At 47.7% G+C, this 24,444-nt stretch overlaps 1 protein-coding gene across 4 annotated transcripts in view; it reads left to right on the top strand.

Moving 5' to 3' along the window:
- CNTFR (ciliary neurotrophic factor receptor) overlaps window positions 1–24,444 on the top strand; it is a 504,096-nt gene that overhangs the window by 394,066 nt on the left and 85,586 nt on the right. For all 4 annotated transcript variants that reach the window (XM_040335631.1, XM_040335628.1, XM_040335629.1 and 1 more), the window contains 2 exons: window positions 1,387–1,504; window positions 4,214–4,380. In XM_040335631.1, the coding sequence (XP_040191565.1) occupies window positions 1,387–1,504; window positions 4,214–4,380 (285 nt within the window). The remainder of the gene's footprint in view (window positions 1–1,386; window positions 1,505–4,213; window positions 4,381–24,444) is intronic.

The raw sequence follows: 24,444 nt of genomic DNA, 5'->3' as shown, positions 1-24,444 counted from the left end.
GCCTGTTAGTGGGCCCTGTAGGGCAGGGTTGATGACCACTGCTCTGGTTAACCTATCGTGTGTACGAGGCCTTTTCAATAGTTATTTAGGCATAGGTATCTTTTTTTTTAGATACATTTTTTTTAGGTTTTACAAATAGGCATCATGTAGCTCACCAGAGCAAAAATATTAACAAACAGAACTTAATATACAATCAGCAGGTCAGAACAACATATTGAAGAAAACAATTATACATCACGCTACGACATCCATGAAAAAAGAGCTGGGAGACCTGGATAGAAACTCTCTCTAATGCCGCTTACACACGGTTGCATTTTTTAACGGGCAAACCTCCGTGGAAATTTCCGACGGAAAAATAGAAAACCTGCTCTCTATCTAAGTCCGTTGGAAATTCCGACAGAAAAAGTCCAATGGGGCATACACACGGTCGGAATATCCATTGAAAGGCTCCCATCTGACCTTTTCCATTGGAAATTTGGACCATGTGTACGCGGCATTCGAGAACCCAAATAGAACCAAAAAAGTAAGACCTCAGGTTGGAAGAACTATAATATGGGATCGAGAGCACTGGGTCACTGGAAGTCCAGCTGGGACGTATCAGGATGTCAGGAGATTGAATCAACCAGTGCTGTAGGAACCTTGCAAAGATGGAGCTTTTCCCAGAAACAGAAGGAAGATAGTAGCGTTGACATTTCCAATTGTGGAAGAGTATGTTCCATAAAAGTTGAAGGAGATGGAGTGGAAAATTTTCATTTCAAGTTTTAAGTTTTTTAACTTGATTCAAGGGGGTGAGTACAAATTCTGACCAACAGCTGAAGATGTTCCATAAGTGGACTTCAAGTTGTGCTAGTATTGGATATAAGATATCTCCAGTTGGGCCCCCGAGGAAGCACTCTATATCATAATGTTCTGTTCTATCTACTTTTAATGGCCAATATTTGTGGTAAAATTAGGTGCCTCGGCTTATATTCGGGTCGGCTTATACTCGAGTATATACGGTATATTCTATCAAATATTTATACTTTAATTCTTAGGAGTGGGTGAGTAAGATGGGGCAGGCTGGTATGGGCCCCAGTGCATTACTTTGCCCAGGGGCCCATGATGCTGATAAGATGGCCCTGCCAGTAGCCACTGGGTATTGAGTGCTGCTGACTTGACCCAATGATAACCAAGTCCTTCTCCTCTGGTCCTGTCTTCGTGGGCAATTTCTTGATTGGAAACATAATAAAAAAATCTTGCTAATATGACAGAGCAAAGATAAAAATGTGAAAATCTTGTCAAAACTGTAAAATTAGTAAAGACAAAACTGAACATTTGAAAATGTTGGTTGAATCGGTGTTGAGGTGTGTGCTTCCATTTATATTGAATCTTACATTGCCTTTACAGATCCTCCTAAAGAGCCATCGCTGATGTGCCGGTCGAACAATTACCCCGCCTCTTTCTACTGCAGTTGGCACCTCCCGAGTTCCACCAACATCCCCAACAACTTCAACATCACCGTCATGTAAGTCAAGACAATGTGTAGTAAATGTGGGGTTGTGGTGTAAGTAGAGAGAGGTCACTACATAGGGGTTTTAGAAGCAAGGCTGGGCCAAGGGGTAGGCAGAGTATGTGGCGGCCTTGGGCACACCTCCTAACTTTTTGAGAGGTGAATGAGGGACACCTATAACCAAAAGTATGCAGGCATAGGACACACCCCTTGTCACGCCTCCTTAAAGGAGAATTGTACAAAAAAAATAAGATTGTTTAACCACTTAAGACCCGGACCAACATGCAGCTAAAGGACCAGGCCCCTTTTTGCGATTCGGCACTGCGTCGCTTTAACTGACAATTGCGTGGTCGTGCGACGTGGCTCCCGAACAAAAATTGGCGTCCTTTTTTCCCCCACAAATAGAGCTTTCTTTTGGTGGTATTTGATCACCTCTGCGGTTTTTATTTTTTGCGCTTTAAACAAAAATAGAGCGACAATTTTGAAAGAAATGCAATATTTTTTACTTTTTTCTATAATAAATATCCCCCAAAATATATATAAAAAAAATTTTTTTTCCTCAGTTTAGGCCGATACGTATTCTTCTACCTATTTTTGGTAAAAAAAATCGCAATAAGCATTAATCGGTTGGTTTGCGCAAAATTTATAGCGTTTACAAAATAGGGGATAGTTTTATTGCATTTTTTTTTTTTTTACTACTAATGGCGGTGATCAGCGATTTTTTTTGTGACTGCGACATTATGGCGGACACTTCAGACACTTTTGACACATTTTTGGGACCATTGTCATTTTCACAGCAAAAAATGCATTTAAAATGCATTGTTTACTGTGAAAATGACAATTGCAGTTTGGGAGTTAACCACTAGGGGGCTCTGATGGGGTTAAAGCGGGGGTTCACCCTTAGAGGGCACTTTTCCCCCTTAGATTCCTGCTCGTTTTCTCTAGGGGAATCGGCTATTTGTTTTAAAATATGTGCAGTACTTACCCGTTTACGAGATGCATCTTCTCCGCCGCTTCCGGGTATGAGCTTCGGGAATGGGCGTTCCTTCTTGATTGACAGTCTTCCGAGAGGCTTCCGACGGTCGCATCCACGATTTTCCGAAAGAAGCCGAACGTCGGTGCGCAGGCGCAGTATAGAGCCGCACCGACGTTCGGCTTCTTTCGGCTACGAGTGAGGCCTCGTACACACGACCAGTTTCCTCGGCAGAATTCAGCTTCCGACCGAGTTTCTGGCTGAATTCTGCCGAGGAAACTGGTCGTGTGTACACTTTCGGCCGAGGAAGCCGACGAGGAGCTCGGCGAGGAAATAGAGAACATGTTCTCTATTTCCTCGTTGTTCAATGGGAGCTCTCGCCCCGCCGAGCTCCTCGGCGGCTTCAGGGCTGAACTGGCCGAGGAACTCGATGTGTTTGGCACGTCGAGTTCCTCGGCCGTGTGTACGAGGCTTTACACGATGGATGCGACCGTCGGAAGCCTCTCGGAAGAATGTCAATCAAGAAGGAACGCCTAGTCCCGCAGCCCATACCCGGAAGCGACGGAAGAAGATGCAGCTCGAAAACGGGTAAGTACGGATCATATTTTAATACAAATAGCCAATTCCCCTAGACCGAACGAGCAGGAATGTAAGGGGAGAAAAAAAAAATTTAACAAATGGGTGAATTCCCGCTTTAAGTGTGACCTCATCTGTGTTTACAACTGTAGGGGGGTGTGGCTGTAGGTGTGACGTCATGGATTGTGTATCCCTATAAAAGGGATCACACGATCGATGACGCCGCCACAGTGAAGAACGGGGAAGCTGTGTGAGGGACGAATGAGGGACATTGCTCCAAATCAGGGACAGTCCCTTGAAATCAGGGACAGTTGGGAGGTATGGCCTTGGGTTAGGGTGACCACATTTCCAAACTGCCGTTCAGGGACACCCCCCTCACCTTCCCCAAAAAAAGATGAGGGGGGGCGTGGGGAAATATAGTCTCGGGGTTGATGGGGAATTAGGCGGCGGGGTTCTTTGTCAGGTGAATGTGCCACTTGCCACCAGATGCAGTGCCATTTGTCACCCATAGCCTGCCACCTGAGGCAGCGCCGCTTGCCAACCATAGCCTGCCAACAGATCCAGTGCTGCTGTCACTCCCTCTGCATGAGCCAAGTGCGTAGAAGGAAACGAGTTGCGTCACTATCTGGAGAGTAAAGATCACACCAGTCCTTGCTGCATGTGGCTGGGTGCCGGAGGAGGAGGTGCCGAGGTGGGTGGGGACAGCAGTGCTGCACTAGGCGTAGGCCTCGCTCCCGGTCTCACTGTCTGAGAGAAAATTGTCACTGGTTGCAAGATGCCAGGCAGCGCCGGCCCTAGCAACTAGTTCCGGAAATGTAGTTACTAGATAGTACGGGGTGGCTGTGTCCTCTATTTCATTCCGGGACACTGTATTGTCCCGGAATGAAGGTGCCCGGGACCCAGGACAGACATGTCAATTAAGGGACAGTCCCGGGCAATCCGGGACACGTGGGCACCCTACCTTGGGTACTACAGTAAGAGGTGGTCCAAGTAAGGCCGGGGCCTTCAACCTATGCTGCTGAGGTAGTTCACATCTCATGACGTTTGGGGCACACTTTGACCTTTCTTGGTTGGGTGCTAAAGGCTCTTGTCCCAGCACTGCTCAGAAGCAAAAGTTTATGTCGTTAGGGTTTATTACTCCCCCTTCCTAAAGCTTTCCTGTGTTGTATCTCCAGGCATGACACAAAGCAGCTCTTCTGTGAGAAAGACCCCTACCCCAAAAACCGGTGTCACATAAAGTACAGCCACCTCTTCTCCACGCTGAAGTACCGGGTGACGGTCGTAGTGACGAACCCTCTGGGACGAAACTCCACCACTATCAGCTTCGATGAATTTTCTATAGGTAATTTTATTTTTGGGGATGGGGATTTTTTTTTTTATTTAAAGCTTACACCAGTCACACATGAGAATATCTTGGATAATGGGAATATGTGTGTGTATATACTGTATGTGTGTGTATATATAGATGTATGTGTGTATATATCTAGATATACAGTAAAACCTTGGTTTAAGAGTAACTTGGTTTGAGAGCGTTTTGCAAGACAAGCAAAATGTTTTAATATTGATATAAGAATAGCGTCATGTCACAACTGATTATAAAAAAGAAGAGAGGAGCCTCTAAGGCCCCGTACACACGACCAAACATGTATGCTGAAACTGGTCCGCGGGCCAGTTTCAGCAGACATGTTCGGTCGTGTGTAGGCGCGAGCGGGCCGAATTCCAGCAAACATTTTCCCAGCAGACAAATATTCCTGGACGTGTTTTAAAACCGTCCGCTGGAATCCTGCCCGCTCGGACATGTACGGTCGTCAGTACAGACCTACCGTACATGTCCGAGCGCCCGCCGTCCCTCGCATGCGTCGAATGACTTCGACGCATGCGTGGAAGCCTTTAAATGGCAGGCCCGCCCTCGTCGCCGCGTCATCGCCGCGTCATCGTCGCGGTGATGACACAGACACGCCCTGCGTAGTGTTTACGCGCGGACTTCTGTACGATGGTTAGTACAACCATCGTACAGAAGCCCTCTGGCAGGCATGTACGGTGAAAACGGTCCGACGGACCGCTTTCACCGTACATGTTTGCTCGTGAGTACCCGGCCTAAGTGTAGCAATATGGTTACATTTAATGAAGGTACAACATTAAGCAACTTATTGCTACACTTAGAGCAGCCTCTCTTCTCTTTTATACCCTGTAAAAAAAATGCTTTGATATACAAGTGCTTTGGATTACATGCATGTTTCTGGAACGAATTATGCTCGCAAACCAAGGTTTTACTGTAGATACATATACCTATATCTATTTAGATATATTTCTATATACCGTATTTATCGGGGTATTGCGCGCTCCGGCGTATAGCGCACACCCCTAAAGTGGACCCGCATTCCTGTAAAAAAAAAACATTTTAGTACTTACAGTTTTGGTGTCCATCTGCGGCCTCGTCGGGTCCGGCGTCCGTCTGCGGCTTTGGTGGTGTCCTCCTCGTCAGGTCCGGCGTCCTTCTGCGGTGTCCTCCCCGCTCGATCCCGCGCCGAGTTTAAACCACTGCGCCGGCATATACCGAGCACAGTACACTCAGGTATAGTCGGGCAGGCTCGGCTCCTCTCGCGGTCAAGTCCTGTGCGTTCTGTACGTCCAGGACGTGACTGCGAGAGAACCCGAGCCTGCCCGACTATACACGAGTGTACTGCGCTCGGTATATGCCGGCACAGTGGTTCAAACTCGGCGCGGGTATCGTCGTATATCGAGCACCCACGATTTTGCCCTGAATTTCAGGGCAACAAAGTGCGCGGTATACGCCGATAAATACAGTAGCTATCGATATAGATATGTATATACTGTACATCCTATAGACATATATATAATTTTTTTCTTTTTTTGTTTATTTATTTATTTAAAATTTTCACCTTTTTAATGTATTTTAACCTATTTTATGTTTATTATATGTATTCCTATATATAGATATATATATATCTATAGATATATATAATTATTATTTTATTTGTTTATTTTCATGTTTAACCTTTTTAATGTATTTTATGTTTATTATATGTATATTGCACGTTTATTATAGTAAGGTCTAAAAAAAAAAGAAAATTTAAAAATGTGTTTTTATTTTATTTTTATTTGTATAGTAAGTACATATGAATTATTTTGCATTCTAATTTTTCGCATTTTAAGCCAGGAACTGGAGATTGTGGCTCATTTTCTTATGTTCAGAAGCTTAGCTTTAACTGCTTTGTTGGGGGGAAAAAAAAAATTGTTTATAGAACTCAAAGAAAAAGATCATGTTTCCGCAAGTCTGGATTTTTTTTTTAAAGTAGCTGAACCCCATAGTTAAAGCGGAGTTCCACCCAAAAGTGGAACTTCCGCTCTTCGGATTCCTCCCACCCTCTGGTGCCACAATTGGCACCTTTCTTTGTCATTCTTTGTCTTTGACAGGTATCCTTTCCCACTTCCTGGAGTCTGGGCCGCGGCCCGTGACGTCACCGCCGGGTTCCCTCCTCCTCACCTGGCCGCCGGGCCAGTAGGAGAGAGGAGCGGGCCTCGCGGCATTGCGCAGTAGGGATCCCGGCGTGAATTTTGCCGCCCCCTGGCTCCACCCCTGACTCCACCCCCTTTTCCCTGGCCATGTATACCCCACCTTTTTAATGAAGCACCCATCAAATGCCGCCCATCAAATGTAGCCTTACCATCATTTCTTGCTGGTCTTCAATCGCCCGATCAGTCTTGTTATTGCCTTCTTATGATGTCTTGACCATGGTCTTTGAAGACTAAAGTACTTTCTGTGGACCCAGGTGATAGACGCAGTCAGCAGCCAGTTGGCAGTGCCCATGGCACCAGAAACAGACATGAGGGACCCTTCCATATGGCAGATCAGGCAAAGTTAAGAATTGTGAGCCAGATTCACCAAAGAGATACGACAGCGTTTCTCCTGATACGCCGTCGTATCTCTGTTTCTATCTATGCGGCTGATTCATAGAATCAGTTACGCATAGATAGCCATAAGATCCGACAGGTGTAATTGTTTTACACTGTCGGATCTTAGGATGCAGTACCGCGGCCGCCGCTGGGGGGGAGTTTGCGTCGTAAACCAGCGTCGGGTATGCAAATTAGGAGTTACGGCGATCCACGAAGATTTTTCCCGTCGTTACGGCGTCGCAAGTGTTAGATTGCCGTCGCAAAGATAGTGCACCTTTAACATGGTGTAAAAGTACTCCACCATGTTAAAGTATGCCCGTCTTTCCCGCGTCGCTTTTGAATTTTTTTTTAATCTTTTATTTTTCCCGGCGTAAATCTTTTTTCACGTCGCGATTCACAAAACGTCGGCGCGTCGTAATTTCGCGCAAAGCACGTCGGGAAATTTGCGACGGGAGCATGCGCAGTACGTCCGGCGCGGGAGCGCGCCTAATTTAAATGGTACCCGCCCCATTTGAATTGGACCGCCTTGCGCCGGACCTGTTTACCATACACCGCCGCAAATTTCCAGGTAAGTGCTTTGTGGATCGGGCACTAAATCGGAAAAATTGCGGCGGTGTAACATAAACCGGTTACGTTACGCTGCGCCCGCTGTACGTGAATCTGGCCCTGTATCGGGTCCTAATGTGACCGCTTTTTCAGATAAGTACTTAGTTTTTTTTTTTTTATTATTGCGATTAGCTTAGAGTCGGGTGGAGGGGTAGGGGAGATGAGCTGTAATCGTTTCTTTGTAAAATAAATGGTAAAATTGTATTTTATATTACAGTAAAAAGTAATTGTATAAATTATTCATAAATCCCCAATAGCCTTGTTTAAATAGACTCAACGATGAACGCCACATGAAAATAACAATCAAGAACATCAAAGAAATAAATAACAAAAACCGTTACCAGAGACTGCCTTCAGAGCCAAGCATATTCATTAATGCAGATACCTGAGAAGTACTTCAAGCTTAAAAATATTTAAACAGGGCTACTGGGGATTTATAGATTTTGATATGTGTACTGGAGACTTTGTGCCACTGTGAGCAATTAAGAGAACCTGGAGTTGCTGTTGACATTAAATGCATAACTAAAAGAAATAAATATTAATATCTCAATTTAAACCAACGCTGTGCACAAAGCAAGCCAGTTTCCCCATCAAATGCAGCCAGTTTCCCCATCAAATGCAGCCAGTTTCCCTATCAACTGCAGCCAGTTTCCCCATCAAGTGCAGCCAGTTTCCCCATCAAGTGCAGCCAGTTTCTCCCTCAAATGCAGCCAGTTTCTCCCTCAAATGCAGCCAGTTTCCCCCCCAAATGCAGCCAGTTTCCCCCTCAAATGCAGCCAGTTTCCCCCTCAAATGCAGCCAGTTTCCCCATCAAATGCAGTCAGTTTCCCCATCAAATGCAGCCAGTTTTCCCTCAAATGCAGCCAGTTTCCCCCTCAAATGCAGCCAGTTTCTCTATCAAATGCATCCAGTTTCCCCATCAAATGCAGCCAGTTTCCCCCCCCCCAAATGCAGCCAGTTTCCCCCTCAAATGCAGCCAGTTTCCCCATCAAATGCAGCCAGTTTCCCCATCAAGTGCAGCCAGTTTCCCCATCAAGTGCAGCCAGTTTCCCCATCAAGTGCAGCCAGTTTCCCCATCAAGTGCAGCAAGTTTCCACCTTAAATGAAGCCAGTTTCTCCGTCAAATGCAGCCAGTTTCCCCATCAAATGCAGCCAGTTTCCCCATCAAATGCAGCCAGTTTCCCCATCAAATGCAGCCAGTTTCCCCATCAAATGCAGCCAGTTTCCCCATCAAGTGCAGCCAGTTTTCCCATCAAGTGCAGCGAGTTTCCCCCTCAAATGAAGCCAGTTTCCCCATCAAATGCAGCCAGTTTCCCCATCAAATGCAGCCAGTTTCCCCATCAAGTGCAGCCAGTTTCCCCATCAAGTGCAGTCAGTTTCCCCATCACGTGCAGCCAGTTTCTCCCTCAAATGCAGCCAGTTTCCCCATCAAGTGCAGCCAGTTTCCCCATCAAATGCAGCCAGTTTCCCCATCAAATGCAGCCAGTTTCCCCATCAAGTGCAGCCAGTTTCCCCATCAAGTGCAGCCAGTTTCCCCATCAAATGCAGCCAGTTTCCCCGTCAAATGCAGCCAGTTTCTCCCTCAAATGCAGCCAGTTTCTCCCTCAAATGCAGCCAGTTTCCCCCTCAAATGCAGCCAGTTTCCCCCTCAAATGCAGCCAGGTTGCCCCTCAAATGCAGCCAGTTTCCCCCTCAAATGCAGCCAGGTTGCCCCTATCAAATGCAGCCAGTTTTCCCATCAAATGCAGCCAGTTTGCCCCTCAAATGCAGCCATTTTCCCCCTTAAATGCAGCCAGTTGCTCCGGGGGCGCCCTAGAGCCTCGGAAATGGCCTGACCCTTATTTTGCTTCCAAATTCTTTATATAAAATGTACGTTTTTTTCCTGAAACTTCCCTCTTAAAATGAAGGTGCGTGTAATTCTCCTGTGCGTGTTATATGCCGATAAATATGGTAAATCTAGATGGATCCACCCTTCATTGCTACTAGTATGGGCAGCATTTAGGGTGTTGTGGATATCCCCCCCCCCTTTATGAGCCCGCTGGGCCCTCTCCCACATACGCTGGTCCTGAAGAACAGATTTTTTAGAATCCCACTTATCTCCAGATATAATCCACCAAAACCAGGACACTTCCAGGAAGGCAGCTGCAGCCAGGGAGCAATAGATCAAGTACACACTGGTGACAACCCGAGAGCCGGATCAAAGCCGGAGAGGAGAACCAACCCAAGTCCACGTCCATCATGATGTCAGACACCTTCTCCTAAGAACGTCTTTGCAGTTGTAATTGCTTTGGCTTCTTGTCCTGCTGGCAGCACGCAGGATAGTGGGGTGCCAGAAAAATTAATTAAATTGGAAAGACGGGGGGAAGCGGAACACTTGGAGATGGCTGGAAAAAGGATGAGGCTCACTGAGGCTCTGGAGCTCATCCTACCTCCTCACCGTCCGCTGGGCTGCCTGGATGTCCAGGAAACCGAGACGGCCTTAACCTGTTCATGTCTACAGGAGAGGGGGGGGCGGCTGATGGGGGATACACACATCAGAAGTAATTTTTCTAGGCTCGTCGTAGTGTCACCACGTTCTTGGCGGTCGGAATTTGGTGTGACCGTGTGTATGCAAGACAAGCTTGAGCGGAATTGCGTCGGAAAAACCATCTGAGTTTTTTATAGCACTGATCGCTGTATAAATTACAATGGTCCCAATATAGCGCCAAAAGTGTCCGTTGTGTCCGTTATAATGTCTCAGTCACGATAAAAATCGCTGATCGCCGCCATTATTAGTAAAAAAAATTTTTTTTATAAAAATGGCATAAAACTATCCCCTATTTTGTAGACGATATTAGCCGGATTCACAAAGACTTACGCCGACGTATCTACTGTTCCCCCGCGTAAGTCCGCGGATGCGCCGTCGTATCTATGTGCTTGATTCTGCAAAGGAGATACGCTTGAATTTCGGCTCCATCCGACCGACGTAAGTCTCCTACGCCGTCGTATCTTGGGCGCATATTTACGCTGGCCGCAAGGGGCGCTTCTATTGATTTACACGTTGAATATGTAAATGACCTAGATACGCTGATTCACAAACGTACTTACGCCCTTGGCAATAATCTACGCCGTTTACGTAAGGCATATGTCCGGCGTAAAGATAAACCTCCTCAATAGCAGGTGTAAGTCATGTTGGGGTATGGACGTCGGAACAGCCGTCGTATTTTACGTTGTTTACATAAGTCGTACGTGAATGGGGCTGGGCGTAGGTTACGTTCACGTCGAACGCATTGAGCCGTCGTATCTTAGGGAGTATATGCGACGTGATTCTGAGCATGCGCGCGCATGCGCCGTTCGTTAGGCCCTTTATTTGCATGGGGTCACGCTTCATTTTAATACAGCACGCCCACTACCTTCCTACTTTGAATTAGGTGGGCTTACGCCGGCCCATTTACGCTACGCCGCCGTAACTTAGGGAGCAAGTGAATTGTATAAAACTGTTCTTGCCTCTCTATGTTACGTCGGCGTAACGCATATGAGATGCGCTACGCCCGCTTAAAGATACGCCGCTCTACGTGAATCCGGGCCTATAACTTTTGCGCAAACTAATCAATACACGCTTATTGCGATTTTGTTTTTACCAAAGATATGTAGAAGATTACGTATCGGCCTAAACTAAAATATTGTTTTTTTTGTATATTTTTTGGAGATATTTATTATAGCAAAAAGTAAAAAATATTGCTTCTTTTTTTCAAAATTGTCGCTCTATTTTTGTTTATAGCGCAAAAAAAAAAAAAACGCAGAGGTGATCAAATGCCACCAAAAGAAAGCTCTATTTGTGGGGAAAAAAGGACGTAATTTTTTTTTTAGGGAGCCACGTCGCACGACCGCGCAATTGTCTGTTAAAGCGACGCAGTGCCGAATCGCAAAAAGCGCTCTGGTCTTTGGCCAGCCAAATAGTCCGGGGCTGAAGTGGTTAAAGAACACTGAGACAGTCACATAAATTTGTGTACCAGAGGAGCTTACACTCTAATGCCTCCCCCCCCCCCCCCACAGTCACACACTTTTATTATTATACATTTATATAGCTCTTACATTTTTTAATGTGCTGTATAGAGAAGTTGAGAACGCAAGGAAGTCACATAAGTGTACCAGAGGAGCTTACACTCTAATGTCCCCCCCACAGTCACACACTATGGCCCGGATTCACAAAGCACTTACGCCGACGTATCTCGAGATACGCCGCGTAAGTGCAAATATGCGCCATCGTATCTGTGCGCCGTGCCCACAAAACTAAGATACGCCTGAAAATAGGCTTCATCCGACCGACGTAACTTGCCTACGCCGGCGTAGAGTGGGCGCATATTTACGCTGGTCGTATTTGGCGCTCCCATTGATTTTCTATTCACATATACAAATGAGGGAGATACGCCGATTCACGAACGCACGTCCGTCCGACGCAGTGCGCGTAAAGTCATACGTCTGGCGTAAAGTTATGTCCCATAAAGGAGGTGTAACTCAGCAGCATCCATGCAAAGGGAACACAAGCCGTCGTATTTTACGTCGTTTACGTAGTACGTGAATATGGCTGGGCGTAGGTTACGTTCACGTCGTAGGCAGTGATCCGTCGTATCTTAGGGAGTAGTTCCGACGTGATTCTGAGCATGCGCACTGGGATACGTCCACGGGACGGCGCATGCGCCTTTCGTTTTAAGTACTTGTATGGCACTCGGGCCCATCATTTGCATGGGGTCACGCCTCATTAGCATGGCTCACGCCCACTTCCACCTACGCCGAGGGAACCCAGCGCAGTTTGGGAGGCAAGTGCTTTGTGAATTCGGTGCGCTACGTCGGCGTAGCGTATATTAGATACGCTACGGCGGCATAAATATGCGCCAATGTATGTGAATCCGGGCCTATTATTATACATTTATATAGCTCTGACATATACTGCAGCGCTGTACAGAGAACACTGAGCCAGTCACACCAGTCTATGTACCAAAGGAGCTTACACTCTAATGCCCCCCCCACCCCCACAGTCACACACTATTATTATTATACATTTATATAGCTCTGACATATACCGCAGCGCTGTACAGAGAACACAGAGCCTGTCCCATCAGTCTCTGTACCAGAAGAGCTTACACTCAATGGCCCAGATTCAAGAAGCTATTGCGACCGCGCAACCATAGGTTGCGCGGCGCAATAGCTGTTTTGCTCCCGCGTAGCGAATGCTCCTGATTCAGGAACATCGCTACGCGGACTGCAGCCTAGGATGTGACAGACATAAGCCTCCTTATGCCTTCATATCTCAGGCTGCATTCTTGCGTTGGCCGCTAGGGGGCGCGGCCATTGTGATCGGCGTATAGTATGCAAATTGCATACTACCACCGATTCACAAAAGTTGCACGGGCCCTGCGCACGCAAGGTACGGAGTTTCCGTACGGCGACTTTAGCGTAAGGCTGCTCCTTCTCATAGTAGGAGCAGCCAATGCTAAAGTATAGCCGCCCTTCCCGCTCGTGAAATTTAAATTTCACGTCGTTTACGTAAGTGATTCGTGAATGGCGCTGGACGCCATTCACGTTCACTTAGAAGCAAATGACGTCCTTGCGACGTCATTTGCCGCAATGCACGTCGGGAAAGTTTCCCGACGGAGCATGCGCTGTTCGCTCGGCGCGGGAACGCTCCTAATTTAAATGATTCCCGCCCCCAGCGGGATCATTTACATTAGGCGCCCTTACGCAGGGCTAATTAGCATAGCGCCCGGCGTAATTTACGGTGCTACTGCTCCGTGAATCGCGGGCAAATCCAAATATTTGCGTGGGCGCAGAGCAAAATCTTTGCCCTTTGCCCGCGCAAATATTGCGCGGCTCTACCTGAATCTGGGCCAATGTTACTGCATTGGCTGTTGAAATGAGCAAAGTATAGTTGCGGGGGGGGGGGGGGTTGTGTTTGAAATCTGGTCCTGCATACGAGGCAAAGAATGTGAATGTTTTCTGCTGACAATCCCCCTCCTCCTCTTTGAAGTGAGGAACATTTCACAGAATTCGGAGCTGATATTTATCATGGAACAACAAAGTTGACAAACAAGCAGATGTGGCGATTTCTCAACGTGGGCAGACAAGTGCGGATGATGGAGTGCGCACCTCCCCGCTAATGGGAAACACATGAGAGCCCAGCTAGTGAGGAGCCGGCTGGTTTATGCCTCGGGGGGGGGGGGGGGGGGGGGCCTGTGTGGACGGGGACCTCCATTGTGCAGCCTTGAGGGAGCGTACCCCGATTTGTCCATCCCATAACTAAAGCTAGTCTGGAATTAGATATCTTTTGCAGGCACATAGGGCCAGATTCACATAGAACTGCGGCGGCGTAACGTATCGTAGATACGTTACACCGCCGCAATTTTGCATCGCAAGGGCCTGATTCACCAAGCACTTGCGATGAAATCCTCCGCCGGCGCAAGGCGGGCCAATTTAAATGGGCGTGTGCCATTTAAATTAGGCGCGCTCCCGCGCCGGACCTACCGCGCATGCTCCGTTTCCGAACTCCCGTCGTGCATTGCGCGCCGTGACGTAATTTTTTTCGAACGGCGACGTATTCCCGGACGGCTTACGCAAACAACGTTATTTTTTACATTTCGGCGCGGGAACGACGGCCGCCATACTTTATACAGCAATACGATATACGGTATTGCATCCTAAGATCCGACCGTGTAAAACAATTACAACTGTCGGATCTTAGGGATATCTATGCGTAACGGATTCTATGAATCAGCCGCATAGATAGAAACAGAGGCCCGGATTCAGGTACGACTTGCGCATTATTTGCGGAGGCACAGGGCAACGATTTTGCCCTACGCCCCCGCAAATAATTTGCGCTGCCCTCGATTCACGGAGCAGTAGCTCCGTAAATTGCGAGGGCGCGCCGGCAAAATTGCCCGGCGTAAGCGCGCGCAATGTAAATGATCCCGCCGGGGGCGGGAATCATTAAATTAGGCGCGCTCCCGCGCCAAACGTACAGCGCATGCTCCGTCGGGAAACTTTCCCGACGTGCATTGCGGCAAATGACGTCGCAAGGACGTCATTTGCTTCAAAGTGAACGTGAATGGCGTCCAGCGCCATTCACGAATCACTTACGCAAACAACGTCAAATTCGAACGGCGCGACGCGGGAACGACAGGTATCCTTTAGCATTGGCTGCCCCTGCTTTTAGCATGGGCAGCCTTACGCTAAATACGCCGTACGCAACCGATGTAACTTGCGTACGCATGGTAGGGATGAGCCAATCGCTTGGTCCAAATACGCCGTCGTATCTCCACTGTGAATCTGGCACGTAAAGCCTAACTCTAATGCCCCCGTACACACAGTCGGAATTTCCAGCAAGAAAAGTCCAATGTGAGCTTTTAGTCGGTAATTCCGACCGCGTGTAGGCTTCATCGGACTTTTCCTGTCTGGGGTTTCCGCCAACAAAAATTTGAGAGCTGGTTCTCAAACCAAATTCCGATCGGAAATTCCGATCTTCTGTAGCAATTCCGACGCGGAAACAATTTGACGCATGCTCGGAAGCATTGAACTTAATTTTCTCGGCCCGTCGTAGTGTCGTACGTTACCGCGTTCTTGACGGTTGAAAGTTCAGAGAACTTTTGTGTGACCGTGTGTATGCAAGGCAGGCTTGAGCGGAACTCCGTCAGAAAAATCACCCAAGTTTCAGACGGGAATTCCGCTCGTGTGTACGGGGGCATCAAACCAGCCATTCATACTACCTACATGACAGCCCCATCTTGCCCCTTCCCTGGGTAGGGATGAGCTAATGGTTTGGTCCAAAACTAGGTTCAGATTGAACTTTGGCTGCTCACCATTGTTCGCTATTAGCCCCATAACAGAAGATCCGCATCTCCGAACGGACCTTGGGCTGGGGGTGTTATTAGAAATAATGGGAACCCATAATGCCTGCCTGACAACCTCCTCTTGACCTTTCCTTGGGTAGGGATGAACCAATGATTGGGTCCAAAACTAGGTTCTGATTGAACTTTGGCTGTTTACTATTGTTTGCTATTAGCCATGGGCGTCCGCTCCATAGGGCAAGGGGGGGCAATTGACCCCCCCTGGAAAATCGAGAAGGTGTTGAAGAGTCTCGCGGCCACGGGCTGTCTGACCGGTCCCGGGCCGGATGTCACACAGATACAGCGAGCAGAGTGAAGCCACCTCCCCCTCCAGTGTTTATGTGTACACAGGGGGAGGGAACCTGCTGTGACCCAGCCATGCTGATGGCTGATCTGAGGTACTGAATGGGATGGGGGGAGGGGGGGTTCGTCTGTGCTGAAGGGGGGGTATGTGCAGAATGGTGGGGCTGTGCTGAAGGGGTGTTCATCTATGCTGAATTGAGGGGTCTGTGCAGAATGGGGGGTCTGTGCTGAATGGAGGGGTCTGTGCTGAAGGGGGGGTCTGTGCATTCTCTAGGCTATATTTATATGGGCATGGAGTGAAACTGAATTACCTCAAGAGCTATTTCACACTGCAAACTGGCTGCGTTATCTGTAAAGCGCCGCTAAAAAGTGCCGCTTTACCATCGTTTTATCTGCACTATTCGGCCACTAGTGGGGTGCTTTTAACCCCTGCTAGCATTTGAAGAAAGGGTTAAATGTGTATCGCCGCTGCTGAAGCGCCCCCCCCCCTGAAAAAATTGCAGCGGACGCCCATGCTATTAGCCCCATAACAGGAGATCCATACCCCTGAGCGGACCTAAGATTGGGGTGCACCGTGCAATTAAAAATCCTCTTGCCCCGTTCATTGGGTAGAGATGAGCCAATGGTTTGGTCCAAAACTAGGTTCAAATTGAACTTTGGCTGTTTGCTACTGTTTGCTATTAGCTCCATAACAAAAGATCCATACCTCTGAATGGACCTTGAGCTGGGGGTTCTATTAGAAATCATAGGGTCCCAACCTGCTTGCCTGACAGCCCCCCTTGCCCCTTCCTTGGGTAAGGATGTGCCAATGGTTTATTCCAAAACTAGGTTCAGATTGAACTTTGGCTGTTCACTATTGTACGCTATTAGCCGCATAACAGAAGATCCGTACCTCCAAGCGAACCTTAGGCTGGGGGTGCCATTAGAAACCATGTGGTTCTATACTGCTTGCCTGACAGCTCCCCTTACCCCTTCCTTGGGTAAGAATGTTCCAATGGTTTAGCTGTTCCCTATTGTTTGCTATTAGCCCTATAACATAAGATCTGTACCTCCAAGCGGACCTTGGGCTGGGGGTGCCATTATAAATCATTGGGTCCCATACTGCCTGCCTGACAGCCCCTTGTGGCCCCTTCCTTAGGTAGGTATGAGCAAATGGTTTGGTCCAAAACTAATTTCAGATTGATCTTTGGCTGTTTACTATTGTTTGCTATTAGTCCGATAACAGAAGATCCATACCTATGAGCAGATCTAGGGTTGGGGGTGCAATTAAAAATCCTCTTGCTCCTTCTTTGGGTAGGGATGAACCAATGGTTTGGTCCAAAACTATGTTCAGATTGAACTTTGGCTGGTCACTATTGTACGCTATTAGCCCCATAACAGAAAATCCGTACCTCTGAGCGTACCTTGGGCTGGGGGTGCTATTCGAAATCATGGGGTCTCATACTACCTACATGACAGCCCCCTTTTGCCCCTTCCCTGGGTAGGGATAAGCTAATGGTTTGGTCCAAAACTAGGTTCAGATTGAACTTTGGCTGCTCACCATTGTTCGCTATTAACCCCATAACAAAAGATCCATACCTCCGAATGGACTTTGGGCGGGGGGGCTAGTAGAAATCATGGGGTCCCACACTGTCTGCCTGACAGCCCCCCTTGCCTCTTCCTTGGGTAAGGATGTGCCAATGGTTTGGTCCAAAACTAGGTTCAGATTGAACTTTGGCTGCTCACTAGTGTATGCTATTAGCCCCATAACAGAAGATCTGTACCTCCGAGCAGACCTTGGGCTGGGGGTGCTAGTAGAAATCACGGGGTCCCACACTGTCTGCCTGACAGCCCTCCTCTTTCCCCTTCCTTGGGTAGGGATGAGCCAATGGTTTGGTCCAAAACTAGGTTCAGATTGAGCTTTGGCTATTCACTATTGTATGCTATTAGCCCCATAACAGAAGATCTGTACCTCCGAGCAGACCTTGGGCTGGGGGTGCTAGTAGAAATCACAGGGTCCCATATTGCCTGCCTGACAGTCTTTACCCCCCTATCAGTGACCCAGGCTAGCTGGGGGGGGGGGGGGGTACACAATGCAAGAGCCTGTTCATTGCACCTACAACACACTAATCATGGTTGCATTGCTCTGCAGGCTTCAATGAAAAACATAGTGGGGTAGATTCAAAGAGCAATTGCGTCTGCGTAACCATAGTTACGCAGCGCAATTGCTTACCTGCGCCGGCGTTACGAATGCTCCTGATTCAGGAACCTCGTTACGCCGACTGCAGCCTAAAAAATGACTGGCATAAGGCTCCTTATGCCGTCATATCTTAGGCTGCATTCTTACGCAGGCCGCTAGGTGGCGTTCCCGTTGTGGTCAGCGTATAGTATGCAAATTGCATACTAACGCCGATTCACAACGTTACGCGAGCCCTGCGTACGCAGTTTACGTCGTTTTTTGCGTAAGGCTGCAATTCACGTTCACTTTGAAACAAATGACGTCCTTGCGACGTCATTTGCCACAATGCACGTCGGGAAAGTTTCCCGACGGAGCATGCGCCCTACGCTCGGCGCGGGAACGCGCCTGATTTAAATGATTCCCGCCCCCTACGGGATCATTTAAATTGCGCGCGCTTTTGCCGGGCATTTCGCCCACGCAATTTACGGAGCTACTGCTCCGTGAATCAAGGGTAGCGCAGATAATTTGCGGGGGCGCAGGGCAAAAACGGTGCCCTGCGCCTCCGTAAAAACTGCGCAAAGCTACCTGAATCTACCCCAGTAAATGGATTTTTTAAAAAAATATTTTTAATGTTGGGGGCATTTGTTAAATTTTTTAGATGAACTAAGCTTTTAAGCTTATAAACCACTCAGCAGTGCATAGCCGGCGATCAGAATTCCTGCTAACCCTCCCTTAGAGATTCCATTATTCCTGTACAGCGCAGAGAAGGTGTCAATCACAGCCTGGACTCCAGAGCCTCCACTGCCCGTCCTGTCACAAGCCGCTGCTCCCTGCATAGGTCAGGGACCAGATAGAGAGATCAGAGATGGAGAGCTTAGCTGGTGACTTTTAACGAAAAGTCAAAATCTGCATATCAGTAAAAGCTCGGTTTAGGCTGCAGGTTTCGGAGACAGACGGGGCATGTCTGAAACAGCTGATAGTGCAGATTATAAGGATCCTGCTAGGTTCACTCCGAAGAGGAACTCTGGGTTAAAAATCCCCCCCTTTCCTTCCCTCTCGCTTGAGGCCCCCCGCTGCACTTTTGTTAAAAAAAATGTAATAAAATAAAATAATACATACTATTTTCCATTTGGCCAGTCTAAAGACATCTTTCCAATTCTCTGACCTCACCCCTACAATGAGGGGTATAGGTGCAATGACATATGGATCCTGTAGAGGGCAGAAGCACTCTGAACTCAGTCTGGTGTAAAAATGGTGTCCTGAGGCAATGGTCTCTAAACTGCGGCCCATGGGCTGGATTCGGCCCTTTACGCGCCTCTATCCAATCCTTGGGGCTCTGTTACTTCCACTGGTGTGAGGCACCATTTCTTCCACTTAACAACAATGGGGCACTATTCTTCCCACTGACAACAACGGAAGGGTACTATTCTTTCCACTGACACCAATAAAGAGGCACCATTTCTTCCACTGACACAAACCATGGGGCACAATTTATCCTACTGACTCCAACAATGGGTCACTATTCCTCCCACTGACACCAATGATAGGGCACTATTCCTCCAAATGACACCAACAATGAGGCACTATTCTTCCCACTAAAAACAGCGGGGTACTATTCTTTCCACTGACACCAATGAGGCACCATTTCTTCCACTGACACTAACCATGGGGCACTATTTATCTTACTGACAACAACAATGAGGCACTATTCCTCCCACTGACACCAATGATAGGGCACTATTCCTCCCAATGATACCAACAATGAGGCACCATTCCTCCCACTAAAAACAGCGGGGTACTATTCTTTCCACTGACACCAATGAGGCACCATTTCTTCCACTGACACTAACCATGGGGCACTATTTATCCTACTGACAACAACAATGAGGCACCATTCCTCCCGCTGAAAACAACGGTGGGGTACTATTCTTTCCACTGGCACCATTTCTTCCACTTACGCCAACCATGGGGCACTATTTCTCCTACTGACACCAATGATAGGGCACTATTCCTCCCAATGACACCAACAATGAGGCACAATTCCTCCCTTTGAAAACAACAGTGGGGCACTATTATTTTCACTGACACCAAGAGACACCCTTTCTTCCACTTACAGCAATCATGGGCACTAGTTCTCCTGCTGACACCAAAGATGGGGCACTATTCCTCCCACTGACAACAAAGATGGGGTACTACTTTTCCCAATGACACCAACAATAAGGCACCATTCTTCCCACTGAAAACAACAGTTGGATACTATTCATTCCACTGACATCAACGAAGTGGCACCATTTCTTCCACCGACACCAACCATGGGGCACAATTTCTCCTACTGACACCAACAATGGGTCACTATTCCTCCCACTGACACCAATGATAGGGCACTATTCCTCCCAATGACACCAACAATGAGGCACCATTCCTCCTATTGAAAATAGGGGGGTACTATTCTTTTTTACTGACACCATGAGGCACCATTTCTTCCACTTACATCAACCATGGGGCACTATTCCTCCCACTGACACCAATTATAGGGCACTATTTCTCCCAATGACACCAACAATGAGGCACCATTCCTCCCATTGAATACAGTGGGGTACTATTCTTTTCACTGACACTATGAAGCACCATTTCTTCCACTTGCACCAACCATGGGGCACAATTTCTTCTGCTGACACCAACAATGGGGCAATATTACTCCCACTGACACCAATGATAGGGCACTATTCCTCCCAATGACACCAACAATGAGGCACCATTCCTCCCATTGAAATCAACAGTTAGGTACGATTCTTTCCACTGACATCAACAAAGTGGCACCATTTCTTCCACCAACACCAACCATAGGGCACAATTTCTCCTACTGACACCAACAATGGGGCACTATTCCTCCCACTGACACCAATGATAGGGCATCATTCCTCCCACTGACACCAACAATGAGGCACCATTCCTCCCACTGAAATCAACAGTGGGGTACTATTCTTTCCACTGATATCAACGAAGTGGCACCATTTCTTCCACCGACACCAACCATAGGGCACAATTTCTCCTACTGACACCAACGATGGGTCACTATTCCTCCCACTGACACCAATGATAGGGCACTATTCCTCCCACTGACACCAACAATGAGGCACCATTCCTCCCATTGAATACAGTGGGGTACTATTCTTTTCACTGACACTATGAAGCACCATTTCTTCCACTTGCACCAACCATGGGGCACTATTTCTCCTACCGACACCAACAATGGGGCAGTATTACTCCCACTGACACCAATGATAGAGCACTATTACTCCCACTGACACCAATGATAGGGCATCATCCCTCCCACTGACACCAACAATACGATACACGTAGCAGAGCGACAGGTGCTCTTTAAAAGTGAGCTGCGGGAGATTGTTTGGACCAGTCCAGGAGAGATAAGTTCGGTAGCAAAACGCGTAAGTCTCTTTTAAAAGTTTTCTGGCCGCTTTCAGGGTTTCCAGCTCCAGGAATAATCACTTTCCTGCGAGATTCCATCTTCCCTCACAACACAAACGAGTTTTTTGGCACGTGACGCACAAGAAACAAACTCCGCTGCTGGGGAATAGAAGCGGTTTTGTTGTGATTGGCTGACAGCGTAAGCAGAGTGCGGCGGGGGGATCGGCGCGGCCGGCTAATTGGAATCTTTGGGAGTATTGCCTGTCTGGCGTCCAGTCCCTGAGCGCAGTGAGAGTGAGATCCTGCCGGACATTTCACATACTTCTCGTCTCGTCTGTCCAGTTCTTCGGAGACTCTGCAAGTTCTCTTCTTCTTCTTCTCTTTTCTGAGAGACGCTTTGTTTCTTCTGACTTCAAAGAGGACCTGTCACAATCGTTCAATCAGTGTTCTGATTTCATTTACTGGCTGAGTTCAGAGCTAACGGCTATTATGGCCCAGATTCACAAAGCACTTACGCCGACGTATAACACGTTACGCCGACGTAAGTGCAAATGTGCGCCGGCGTATGTGTGCGCCAGACCCACAAACTAATATGCGCCTAAAAACAGGCTACACCCCGCCGACGTAGCTTGCACATTTAGGCTGGGAGCATGGTGCCGCTCCCATTGATTAGCCATTCAAACATGCAAATGAGGGAAATACGGCGATTCACGAACGTGCGTGTGCCCGGCGCATGCTACGCGAGATGCGCATAAGTTGTATGTCCGGCGTAAAGTTCATAAAGGAGGTGCAACCCGGCAACAGACATGCACAGGTCTGCACCAGGGAACACAAGCCGGCGTATTGTGTGTTGGACGTGTGTCTGGCTGGGCGTACGTTATGTTCACGGCGTACGCAGTTATCCGACGTAGCTTAGGCAGTTGTGCCGGCATGGTTGTGAGCAGGCGCATTGGGGTGCTGTGCTTGCGTCCACGTCACGACGCATGCGCAGTTCGTGATACGTACCTGTCTGGCGCTCGGCCCATCATTTGCATGGGGTCACGCCTCATTTGCATGGGTTCACGCCCACTTTAATCTACGCCTGCGTGCGCCTTCGAAAGCCACGCCGGCGCAGCGTTGGGAGCACTGGCTTGCTGAATGCAATGCTTGCCTCTCCGCGCTGCGTCGGCGTAGCGTACAGTGTTTGCTCTATGGCGGCGTAATGTGCGCCTTGCTCTCTGTGAATCTGGGCCGATGTTTCCAACAATATCTGTCACACCTGTCTACCAGGAGGGACCTCTTGTGCTTTCAGAATGAATACAGTTGCAAGAAAAAGTATGTGAACCCTTTTGGAATGATATGATATTTCTGCACAAATTGGTCATAAAATGTGATCTGATCACAACAATAGACAATCACAGTCTGCTTAAACTAATAACACCCAAAGAATTAAATGTTACCATGTTTTTATTGAACACACCATATAAACATTCACAATACACGTGGAAAAGTATGTGAACCCCTAGACTAATGACATCTCCAAGAGCTAATTGGAGGGAGGTGTCAGCCAACTGGAGTCCAATCAATGAGATGAGATTGGAGGTGATGGTTACAGCTGCCCTGCCGTATAAAAAAAACACACACCAGTTCTTGGTTTGCTTTTCGCAAGAAGCATTGCCTGATGTGAATGATGCCTCGCACAAAAGAGCTCTCAGAAGACCTACGATTAAGAATTGTTGACTTGCATAAAGCTGGAAAGGGTTATAAAAGTATCTCCAAAAGCCTTGCTGTTCATCAATCGCGTTACTCGCAATCCGAGGTTCCACTGTAATTGCAAAGGAAATACAAGATTAAATGATAACTTGTGTCAACCGGAGTGTATGGATGAGATAATTCAGAAGGTGTCAGGCCCTCCTTAAACGATTGTTAACCATGGCCAACGCTGAATGTCCTCTGTGCAACCTCCCCTCACCGCCACATGCTTCTTTGTCAGGACACATGGGAAATCTCTTTGACTTCATAGGGGATAGTGCCTCATATTAAGTAGTCAAGCCCCCCCCCCCACTAATTACACAATATGTAGGAGGCAGGGCTGGACTGGGAAAGAAATTTGGCCCTGGACTTCATCCAGACTGGCCCACTTTGACAGGTTTCTCCCGTGGGGGCCGGACAACTCCCGCTACCCCCCCCCGGCCACCCAAGCCCCCTCTCCCCCTTCACTAGCCACTAGCTGTTCTACTTTTTTAGAGTAGAACAGCTGGTGCTGGTACTCTTCTAGGCAGTACCAGTGGGGAAGCTAGACTTTTTTTCACCCGGGGCAAAGAATCAGTTCGGTGCCCCCCCTTATGGGACAAGATTAGGCAGAAGGCAGAAACTCCCAGGCCATAGCTGTTGGGTCAGCTGTCTGTCCCCTCCCCCATGCTCCTCAGTCATCGTCCCTGCTCCTCTGGTCCTCCCCCTGATTCTTTGTTCCCCCCAGGTGAGCGCTGCGGTGAGGGAGAGGAGGTGAGCGCTGCGGGAAGGGAGAGACAGAGGAGCGGAGGGTGCGACAGTCCGCTGTCACTGAAGCCGGCCCACTGAGCCATCGGCCCATCGGGAAACTCCCTGTAGTCCCAATGGCCAGTCCATCCCTGGTAGGAGGTATGTCCGTTTGTATGTCCAATGATCAACATGGACGTTTAGCAGGTAGCCACTGGTCAGGCCACCTACCCTGGGGCAAGGAGTGGTCCTGAAAAGTGGACATGTGCAATTCGTTTAGTTCCGAATTCGCTTTTTTAACACATTTTTACAAATTCGTTAATTCCGAGATTTCCGAATTTCCAAATTTTTCAATTTCTGAATTTCCTAATGTTTTAATTTCCGGATTTTAAGATTTCTGAAATTTAGAATTTCCAAATTCTGAATTTTGGAATTATGAAATTTATGAATTTTCGAAATTCCAAATTCCGGAAATGCGAACATTTGAGAATTTTAAACTCCGGAAATTCAAAAATTTCTAATTCTGGATATTCGGAAATGTGAAAATTCGAAGTTAGGAAATTCGGAAATTTGAAAATTGTCCTTATTATTACTATCATTATTATTATTATCCATATTATCCTTTTATTATTATTATTATTATTATTATTAGGAGTTAGGAAATTCAGAAATTTGAAAA

This window comes from Rana temporaria, chromosome 1 (genome assembly GCF_905171775.1).
Source record: "Rana temporaria chromosome 1, aRanTem1.1, whole genome shotgun sequence".
Taxonomy (NCBI): domain Eukaryota; kingdom Metazoa; phylum Chordata; class Amphibia; order Anura; family Ranidae; genus Rana; species Rana temporaria.
This window is presented reverse-complemented; position numbering and strand designations above follow the sequence as displayed.